The sequence below is a fragment of the Pinus tabuliformis genome, chromosome 9 (genome assembly GCF_031772625.1).
Source record: "Pinus tabuliformis cultivar Carrire ecotype Pingquan chromosome 9, CPIR1, whole genome shotgun sequence".
Lineage (NCBI taxonomy): Eukaryota > Viridiplantae > Streptophyta > Pinopsida > Pinales > Pinaceae > Pinus > Pinus tabuliformis.
In genome coordinates, this window is record NC_142307.1 from 146,036,985 (window position 1) to 146,048,328 (window position 11,344).

The 11,344-nt window shown below is 38.4% G+C and overlaps 1 protein-coding gene and 1 long non-coding RNA gene across 3 annotated transcripts; both read left to right on the forward strand.

Moving 5' to 3' along the window:
• LOC149147532 (uncharacterized) lies at nt 1-4,551 on the forward strand. 2 transcript variants are annotated; one of them, XM_089446168.1, is made up of 3 exons: nt 1-1,855; nt 2,072-2,218; nt 4,057-4,551. In XM_089446168.1, exons 1-3 carry the CDS (start codon nt 433-435, stop codon nt 4,101-4,103), a joined length of 1,617 nt encoding a protein of 538 aa, XP_089302294.1. In that variant the 5' UTR covers nt 1-432; the 3' UTR covers nt 4,104-4,551. The 2 variants fall into 2 exon arrangements, with proteins under 2 accessions (XP_089302294.1, XP_089302293.1); XM_089446167.1 differs by lacking the exon at nt 4,057-4,551 and having other exon boundaries at nt 2,072-3,097.
• A 5,815-nt stretch (nt 4,552-10,366) lies between these two features.
• Nucleotides 10,367-11,059, forward strand: LOC149147533 (uncharacterized). The gene is made up of 2 exons (XR_016263171.1): nt 10,367-10,420; nt 10,548-11,059. It is a non-coding gene; the product is annotated as an uncharacterized LOC149147533 (long non-coding RNA).
• Nucleotides 11,060-11,344: the final 285 nt, after the last annotated feature.

An 11,344-nucleotide genomic window follows, 5' to 3' on the forward strand; every position in this document is an offset into this window, starting at 1 on the left:
GTTATATGGTGGTGATAACCAGATGAACAGGGGTTTTTCAAAATATATCTTTGGATCCAAGATACTGTTCCAGCGCTTACTGGCATTTATACATGTAAGGGGGAGTGGATTTGGAGTTGATAAAGTGAGTACCCTTTCCGTTTACAAGAACGGATCTACGAGCGCTGAGAGGATTGAAATTTTTTATTTGAGCCATCCTTCTTGATGACCATCAAATGAGGGTGGAGCCGAGTAGGGCAAATCGATTTCACTGCGTGTATAACGAACATGATCATAGATGGCCGTATGGTATACATTACCAATCAAATGAACTCTGAGATGTTGGACGCCAGTGTTTTTTTATGTTTGTACACGACACTTCCAACCGGGTATGAGTTTTTCTCCACTTTTTAAACATTTCCAAGTTCGGAGTTCCCTGGTGCATAGAAACCAATGAAAGCAATTCAATTAAAACTCCATACAAGACTTCCGCACAGTATTTATTACAACACCCACCTCAACAACAAATTTTACTCCACAAGTGCAGTAAGTGAAACCCTATCTAAAAATGAATCCCAAGTGGACATGGGCAACATTCCAGATTCAGAATTCATTCAAAATGTCTTCAAAGTGGTTATGGAGGGGACATGGAACTGTTTGTCCAAAGCCCAAATCGCCTCCAGGCTAAATCCCTGCATTATGAGCGAGATCCTTCTGCAGATTGGCAGGCATGATGGAAACCTGGCATGGAGATTCTTCAAGTGGGTTGCCTACTTGCCACACTACCAGCACGCCACCCGCCCTTACTGGACCATAATCCATATTCTCACTAAGAACAATAAGTTCAAAACTGCTCAGTCATTGTTACAATCCATTTCCCATAAAGGCTTCCTATCTTCTCCAGTAGTCTTAGATGTTATGATAAATGATTATAGCAATTTGGGCACCAATTCTGCAGTTCTGAGTATGCTGATCAATTCATATGCGCAATCCAAAATGACCCAAGATGCAATCCAAGTATTTTATCAGTTGGGTTCTTATGGAATCAACCCCACCGTACACTCTTGTAATATCCTTCTAAACAGTCTAGTCAAGGCCAAATTGCCAACTATGGCCTGGAAAATCTATAGGGAAATGTTGTGTAGAGGGATCGAGGCTGATTCTCGGACTTTCAATGTCATGATCCATGCCTGCTGCAAACAAGGTGATCTGCAAAATGCCGAAGAACTTGTAAATCAGATGAAGAAGCATGGATTCAATCCAGATTTGTTCACATATAATAGTCTTATTTCCCTTCTTTCCAAGAAAGGAATGCATTATGAAGCTTTAAGCATCCAAGACACGATGTTAGAGAAGGGCATTCAACCCGATATTGTAACATATAACACTCTAATAAACGGATTTTGCAAAGAGGGCAGATTGAGGGATGCATTGAAGATTTTGAACGAAATGGGTGATCTGGTTCCAAATAATGTAACATATACTACCCTGATTGATGGTTATTGCAGAGAAAATAATCTGACTGAGGCTTTCAGACTGCGGGATGAAATGATAAGGAAAGGGCTGGTGCCAGGAACGGTGACATACAATGTCCTCCTCCATAAGCTCTGCGAGGAAGGGAAATTGGAAGAAGCAAATGATCTCTTGAATGAATTGGCGGAAAAGGGTCTTGAACCTGATCACTTTACATGCAATACCTTGATCAATTCGCAGTGCAAGAGAGGTAACATGGCTGATGCCTGGAAACTTCGCAACAAGATGTTACAAACCGGGCTAGTTTTTGATGTGTATACTTACAAGGCTCTTATTCATGGCTTTTGCAAGTCTGGGAAAACAGATGAAGCAAAGGATGTCCTGTTTGAAATGATTATTGCAGGTTTGTAATTTCCAACAAGATTTTATAATTAAAGAATTTTACTTCCTCTTATAATCCTGATTTTTACCCGCAACTATAGGTCTGGGTTTTTTTCATGTACAGTGACCAACTTCACCAATAGGATTTGTTGTATCCATTTCCGTTTGTGAGAAATGGGCCTGTTGCAATACTGAACATTGTATATTAATAAATCAGTTTGTTGTCTGTTGAGTGCAGGTTTTATGCCTAATTTTAGTGTGTACTCATGGCTAATTGATGGTTATTGTGTCCAACACAATGAAGAGGAAGCCCTGAAGCTGCCTGATGAATTTGTCAAAAGAGGTTTATCTGAAGATGTTTTTCTCTATAGTAGCATCATTCGAGGTTTGTGCAGGAAAGCCAAGCTGAGAAGTGCCGAAAAAGCATTCAATAAAATGTCTAGGAGGGGTCTTGTTGGTGATGCCCTTGTTTATACTACTCTTATTAAGTTATTTATGCATACTTGGGAGCAGGTGAGCTAAATAAAGCTTCAGAACTTTGCGAAGAAATGGCTTCAAAAAGGATTCTGATCAATCTTAAAACATTTTATGTATTTGATAAGTATTCTCTAGAGATGGATGGCAGACCTGAGGTTTTCTGGAATGGGATGATAGAGAGAGGCTTAGTTGTGAAAAGTGTTGCTCAGAAAGTGAAAACTATTGCACAAGCTTCCACTTCCAGTATGCTATTTTGATATGTAACATTAAGGCTCTATGACCTCTTTTGAGTAAAATATTTGAGGTCCAATAGCTTTGGATGCCTCTCTGGAATTTTCTGAATGGTGTTTCCAACACAGAAGGAAAGTGCTTGAATATTGTTGAAAAAAAAGAAAGTGGTTTAATGATTCCAGAAGGGAATTGTAACTAATGTTGCACGCTTAGGCACTTTAAAGAACGAGATACATGAACTTGGGCTTCCGAAGAATATTAAAATAAGTCCGTGCCATCCACATCCATTTATCAGCATTTGACATGGGGCACTTAGTTTGCCCTATTTTTGGTTAGCCCTGTTTTTCTGGTGAGTCTCATTTCTGCACATTCTGATCATGTTTTCAGAAATCCGACGTTCTGGGTTGTCTTAAAATTGGCCAAAATACCTAGGGCCTAGTTTCATGGACAAAACTCCCCTTGCAGAGGTAGTACTCGGAGTTCCAGGATAGTTTCAAGTTTCAACGAGATTTAGAGTGAAAATTAGCCGGAAAAGTGGGGTACTTTGAGTGCCAGATATCCCATGCTCCATTTATCAGTTTGGTATGTAGACATCTATGTGATTCAAGTTTACATAGAGGCTGATATAATGTTTGAAGTTCTCATGCTTGTGAAATTGTATTTCATGCAATGTATAAACAAAAGTCCCCTGGAAAAATTGCAGCATGCTCTTTGGGCCAGTTTTAATGTTTCTCTTGAGTTTAAAGGAAGCACTTTCAAAAAATCCAGGAGGTTGTCACCGCAAAATATAAACTTCTTTCATGGTTATTCTGTGTATTTCTCTAATAGAAGAAATTGTCACCAGGGGGCAGGGGGTTGCACAGAACTTTGAAATAGACAAGATATTCTATAATGAAAGATCAATATTGTGAATAGACCAGTCTGTACAGAGTAAAACAACAGGGGAAAAAGCAACGGTTTATCTCACAACCAAGTAATTCCTGTAAAGTACAATTCAAGATCATAATGATCCTGATAATTCATCTGACAAAACCTTTCCTTCAGAAAAAATGATTTTAGTGGAGAAATTCCCTAGTTTCCATCCTTAAAGATGCACGAATATATTGAGACCAGGAAACTCCTTGACCCACATAATTTGCAAACAGGATTAGCAATGATCCAGTTGCAAACATAGACACATTTGTTTTTTTCAGGAAACGAAAAAGCATAATTATATTATATAAGCTATATAATGAGCAGATAATACATTGCCAGATATAGATGAAGCAAAGGATGTCCTGTTTGAAATGATTATTGCAGGTTTGTAATTTCCAACAAGATTTTATAATTAAAGAATTTTACTTCCTCTTATAATCCTGATTTTTACCCGCAACTATAGGTCTGGGTTTTTTTCATGTACAGTGACCAACTTCACCAATAGGATTTGTTGTATCCATTTCCGTTTGTGAGAAATGGGCCTGTTGCAATACTGAACATTGTATATTAATAAATCAGTTTGTTGTCTGTTGAGTGCAGGTTTTATGCCTAATTTTAGTGTGTACTCATGGCTAATTGATGGTTAGTGTGTCCAACACAATGAAGAGGAAGCCCTGAAGCTGCCTGATGAATTTGTCAAAAGAGGTTTATCTGAAGATGTTTTTCTCTATAGTAGCATCATTCAAGGTTTGTGCAGGAAAGCCAAGCTGAGAAGTGCCGAAAAAGCATTCAATAAAATGTCTAGGAGGGGTCTTGTTGGTGATGCCCTTGTTTATACTACTCTTATTTATGCATACTTGGGAGCAGGTGAGCTAAATAAAGCTTCAGAACTTTGCGAAGAAATGGCTTCAAAAAGGATTCTGATCAATCTTAAAACATTTTATGTATTTGATAAGTATTCTCTAGAGATGGATGGCAGACCTGAGGTGTTCTGGAATGGGATGATAGAGAGAGGCTTAGCTGTGAAAAGTGTTGCTCAGAAAGTGAAAACTATTGCACAAGCTTCCACTTCCAGTATGCTATTTTGATATGTAACATTAAGGCTCTATGACCTCTTTTGAGTAAAATATTTGAGGTCCAATAATTTGGGATGCCTCTCTGGAATTTTCTGAATGGTGTTTCCAACACAGAAGGAAAGTGCTTGAATATTGTTGAAAAAAAAGAAAGTGGTTTAATGATTACAGAAGGGAATTGTAACTAATGTTGCACGCTTAGGCACTTTAAAGAACGAGATACATGAACTTGGGCTTCCGAAGAATATTAAAATAAGTCCGTGCCATCCACATCCATTTATCAGCATTTGACATGGGGCACTTAGTTTGCCCTATTTTTGGTTAGCCCTGTTTTTCTGGTGAGTCTCATTTCTGCACATTCTGATCATGTTTTCAGAAATCCGACGTTCTGGGTTGTCTTAAAATTGGCCAAAATACCTAGGGCCTAGTTTCATGGACAAAACTCCCCTTGCAGAGGTAGTACTCGGAGTTCCAGGATAGTTTCAAGTTTCAACGAGATTTAGAGTGAAAATTAGCCGGAAAAGTGGGGTACTTTGAGTGCCAGATATCCCATGCTCCATTTATCAGTTTGGTATGTAGACATCTATGTGATTCAAGTTTACATAGAGGCTGATATAATGTTTGAAGTTCTCATGCTTGTGAAATTGTATTTCATGCAATGTATAAACGAAAGTCCCCTGGAAAAATTGCAGCATGCTCTTTGGGCCAGTTTTAATGTTTCTCTTGAGTTTAAAGGAAGCACTTTCAAAAATCCAGGAGGTTGTCACCGCAAAATATAAACTTCTTTCATGGTTATTCTGTGTATTTCTCTAATAGAAGAAATTGTCACCTGGGGGCAGGGGGTTGCACAGAACTTTGAAATAGACAAGATATTCTATAATGAAAGATCAATATTGTGAATAGACCAGTCTGTACAGAGTAAAACTACAGGGGAAAAAGCAACGGTTTATCTCACAACCAAGTAATTCCTGTAAAGTACAATTCAAGATCATAATGATCCTGATAATTCATCTGACAAAACCTTTCCTTCAGAAAAAATGATTTTAGTGGAGAAATTTCCTAGTTTCCATCCTTAAAGATGTACGAATATATTGAGACCAGGAAACTCCTTGACCCACATAATTTGCAAACAGGATTAGCAATGATCCAGTTGCAAACATAGACACATTTGTTTTTTTCAGGAAACGAAAAAGCATAATTATATTATATAAGCTATATAATGAGCAGATAATACATTGCCAGATATAAACTTCATATGGGCAGAAGACGGACGCATGGACAATCCGTAGCAGAAGAGTCTGAAAGTAGGAGGGAGACTAGTCCCAAACAGAAAGTTTCTGGAGTTCATCCTGATAGACACATTTGTTAGGCTCACCTTTTCTATCGCTCTCACAGATTGTAATCTTGGCAAGGTAGAACTGACATGTCTAGAATCATAGTGCTTTCACAAGTTACAATTCTTTGAACATCGCCAATTTTGTAGCTCATTTCTATATTGGCAATAATATGTATATTTGAGCAATCTGTGACATTTTGCCTGTCATTCTCCGGTTAATGGTTCATTTCATGATTCCACACAGACAAGTTACACATTTGATCTTAATACACTAACGAACACACCTAAGTGTGATTTTTAGTACGTTAAGATCATACTGTGCGCTGTTATTATTGTTCCTTTCATTATCGATTGTATTTTGCAATACACTGTTTCTTGATATTCTGCTCATACTTTTTACTCCCCTTCTGTTGATCTCATGCATTTTCATTACTCACCTCCATTCTTAAATTGCTTTGTTGCACTTAACTTCCTTGATAAATTATTCACCTTTGTCTCTCATCTTTAAAATATCGCCTCCTCTCTTCAGAAGAATGCGCAGTGTTTTGTATGTATTCTCATTGGGTGAAGCCTTTAGTTTTAACATTTGATGAAAAACTTCAGCAGCCTCTCTCAATCTTCCATCTGCAATGAACAGGCTAATGACGCTATTAAAAGAAAGAACGTTAGTAAGAAATCCCGATTCTAACATTTCCTTTGCAGTGAATGCTTTCGACAACTGCACCTACAATTAAAAATACATACGACTAATAACTGGGTTTTATTTTCATTTTCACAGGAGCTAAAAACCCGGAAAGCTATCGATAAGCAGATGAGAATGAGAAGCTAATCACCCCGAAAACTGTCTGCTAAGCAGATGAATCATAAACAAGATTCACCAAATACTTAACGGGAAGTTTCCTCGGCTGCCTCTTCTACTCCATTCGGCATCGGGATCCAACCACAATAACTTCTCAATATTACCGCTGTGGAAAATCTCAGTAAGAATTAAAAGGGGCCACAACATATTTAAAAGGGGCTTTCTCGGCTAGTTCCTCAACTCTTCACTGCATTGCAAATCAACCACAAAAAAATTTAATTACATTTTAACAGACTTATGATTTGAAAAAATCAAACCAGAATGAAAAATACTCGGCCAAAGTAGAGGACGAATCCGATGATGCTTGAGAAGCGGCCAGGTTCGAAGGTGAGACGCTTTAAAACGTTACGCAGGACACTAGGTCATCTAACAGAACAACACCACCTCTCAATATTACCATGTAAAAGTTTAATTACATATTAAAAAATTTAACAGACTTTTGATGGAAAGAATCAAACCAGAATGAAAAATACTTAGTCAAAAATAACGAATCCGAAGATGCTTGAGAAGCGGCCAGGCTCGCAGGCAAGTCGCGTTAAACACTAGGTCGTCTCAAAGAATAAAACCGCCTTGGATTAATCACATAACCTGCATGCATATAGCGGAAGATGGCCCAATGAGATATACGGCTACTGCAATGTGCAATGAAACCCTGCACTGGTAAGAAACGGCATCAAGAAATCGTCCAGCCATTAGACTATTAGAAAATCCCGTTCAGCTGCGCGGATGAAACTATTCGACCCGATGCCAAATGAAACGCCCAAACCATTTGGGCAACCCCTTTGAATGAAGGATCAACGGCTGAAATTGTTGCTATCGTCTAACATATGATCGTGTGGCTTACAAGATGACATGTAGGCAGAGAGGGGAGTTGATTTCAGAGGGAAACGCCTTAAAGAAAAGAAAACAACTGATTCAAACAACTTGGAGAGACTCAACATCAAATGTTCTTTCAATTCTACTCATTTGAAATTAAAAATGGATCTGTGATTCAATTCATCATGGGATTCTAGGTCGCACAACACCAGGACTTATGACATGCAAGAGACGTGGATACGAGCGTCCAACACAGGACACAGCAACATTCGAAATGTGACAAGGATATATATATATTCAAAAATTTAGAACATTTACAAAATATTAATATTGATGCAACTAATTCCTACATCAAACATACAAGAAATTGGAGTATTCAAGAATCAACACACATAAAATAGTAGTTTAGGAGTTAGAACTACAGCTTTCTCATTGAGTCCCTTGATGTCATCGAAATCACAATGTATTACATAGACACTAATATTACAGGTAGACATGCCAATGGCAAAATACAAAGTAGAGCAGATAGCAGATACGGTGGATATGTTCTTTCTTGAGCTTGGTGTCTTGTTATAGCAAAGTGGTTTGCAGTGCCGGCAGCTTCTCCTATAGCAAAGTGGTTTAGAGTGCCGACAGCTTTTCCTCGAGCAGACAGAATAGTGACAGCGGTAGATGGACTTGGAGAAGGGGATGAACACCAAAATTGACGTTCTTCCCTTTTTCCTGTGACCTTTGTGGTATAAAAGAAGAACACTAAAATTGGAGAAACGACAATTTCACCTCCTTCATTCTTCTTTACCTACACAATCACCTACACAATATTAGAGCATTTTCCTGTGGCTGGAAGTGAAAAAAGGAGGTGAAACTGCTTTTCTAGTTCTGTTTTGGCTCCTTGCACGTCCAACACTCGAGACATGATACAGCGCATAGCAACCTCCCGTGAAATAACAACAGAAATCTTATAAATCAGAAAGAGCAAATCAACATTGCCACGAAATACTCTGATATGCACCTTTGTGCTGCAGATTTTGCATCATATGTAAATTCTATACTGATAAATATATCGCTTTTTTCATCTGAAAAAAAAAGGTGTATGGCGTCATAGAACAGGGTTATCCTTAAACCAGTTTAAAAACAAGCAGTACTGAAAAGAATTATTATTTAGCTCAGACATTGAAAACCACAAAATGAACCTACAGAAGTTCTCTACCCTGCACGGTGTAACTTCAACAGGACATACTCTTTTTTGATAGCGGTTTCAAAGAACAGAAAATGGTTGGTGAAAGCAGCAGTACATGTTGATTTTTCCCAAAATGTATTTAAACGCAACAAGAAATACTACCTACAGTGGATTTTCCTGCATTAGTTAGGTGACCTCACATTCGATCTGAAAAAAAACATTGAGCAGAGGAAACCTGTAACGGAAGTTTATTACCTGATTTTGCTAATATCAAAACATCCAAAAAGTTGTTCGTATGAATATGCCACAAATCCACCGCGCACACGGGCATATTAACCAAGTAAATCAGGCTGCAGGTCGGCATGTGAAAACCATAAGATAATAGGAGCCGGTTGTTTATTATCAAATTCTATTTGAAAGCATCTGCTTTAGACCAGGTTTATCATACTCCATATCTGTCAAGCTGCAAACAATATCAAAGAGAAGCTTAGGTCTGTCTTTACACTGAACAGTCACCACAGAATACCCCCTCTCCAAACAGTTGTCAACAGTCACAAGAGGCTTGGCGTTGTCGTTGTCCTTGAGAGAAAGAGATGCCCTGTCTCCAGTTCCATCGAGTTTATCATAGTCACGGTCAGCAAACATCAATTGATAAAGCCGCCTTTCTGTGTGAGTGAATCCCATTAACACCACCGTTTTAGCTTCTCTGTGTTAGTTCAATTGTCGTATGTTCAGCGGCTGCATCTAGACTTACTGGTTTTCCAAACAAAGGCACTACGCAAGGGTTTGTTGCCAACCTCTGCAATACAACACATGGATGATTGAGAGGGATATTGCATGGATGATTCAGAGGGATCCAGAGCGGCGTGGAGGGATGCAGGGGAGGCAAGTCCTGAGGGATCCAGAGGAGGCAAGTCCTGACGCCCGCCTGGAGAACACCATTGGAGAAACCCTACCTCTGGAATGGCGATTGGCAGTCCGCGCTCTTCATTACCCGGACCGCCTCAGTGACATTTTTGATCGACGGTTGTGGTGTTTGTAATCGTCTAACATCTCATCGTACGGCGTCAGAGGAGGACACGTAGGCAAAATGGGGATGGATCTCAGAGGGAAACGCCTTACGATGATCCTTACGATGATCTCAAGTATACAATGCATCAAATGATATTTGTGACCCATTTCAAGTATACGATGAATTGAATCACAGATCCATTTTTAATTTCAAATGAGTAGAATTGAAAGAACATTTGATGTTGAGTCTCTCCAAGTTGTTTGAATCAGTTGTTTTCTTTTGATGCATTGTATACTTGAGATTCAAAGTACTTGAATAAGTTTAAAAAATTTATATGCAGAAATCTTCCAAACTCATCTCTTAAAGGGGTTCTAGCACCAGAATTGGCCCTTCTAGCTTCGCTGCAGACCTGTAAGTGCCTATTACTCAAATGAAGCTTGCACATGAGCCAAGTTTTTGTACAGTTATAAGTTAGTCTAGAAATATGAATATGTTTGTCGAACTGTTGACATGAACAACCTCGAGCAAATTGGTATCTTATGCAGGAACCTTCGTGCAAACAATATACTGGGTACCATACCGAGAGAACTTGGTCAACTAAAGAATCTACAGAATTTGGATCTGGCTTTGAATGGCTTAGTGGTGCCATTCCCAATGAAATTGGAAATTTGTCAAACATTGCCATAATGTAAGATAAATCCAATCTGGTGCACTTTGATCGAGCCCGACGCTGGATATTATTAACAAATGCATTAGCATGTCTCCCTTTTGATTATTTTAAATGCACTCGCATAAGTATATACCTTCTTGTGCAGATCCCTGGAGGGCAATAATTTGGCAGGCACCATACCTCCAGAACAGCAGTTGACTCGGTTTTGGGTGCCAATTCCAACAACTTGGGTAAAAGTGAGCTTACAGTTAGCCATTTGAACAAGCTGTTCCCATGGCCAGATTACACAATTTGAAAACTTAATGTGTACAAGATCAAAATTCATTCAGTAAATAGCAACTTTGAGCATTGAAATAGATAATAAGAGCAAGAATTCCCATAGCTGACCAATCTCATAGACAATCAGTGAAACCGGTGCAACCAGGACCTCCCTCAAGCCAAAGAAGAAGTGGATCATTTGCTGGATTACTTTCTGACTTCACAGAATAGTAGAAAAGTTCTCTTCCATTGGCCTCACTAACTGTCACATACCTGCATGAATATGAAGAAAACACAAAGACTTTCATGCAGTTAATTGTTCATCCAATAGAATATAAGAGTGGTAGAATCACATCTGTAAGCACTCCATATAACAATTTTCGCTCCTAGTCTTTTACATATTTTGAACTCTCCATGCAACAATTTTGACTTTAATATTTTTTAGCTTTAATTGTCACCAAATTTATTAAGTATCCATAGAAATTAAACTCTGTTCAAACATATTCACAGTCTGAGCATAACAATTAGATATCTGTATATCTTTTATGTTTTTCTGTCTTTCTTTGTCATATAAGCATGCACTCTACAAGCTATGAACATTCTACAAGCTATGAACTCTTTGGTTATGTTCTTAATCTTTGCATAAGTACACAGCTAATTGTTTATTTACAAACAGAGCAAATT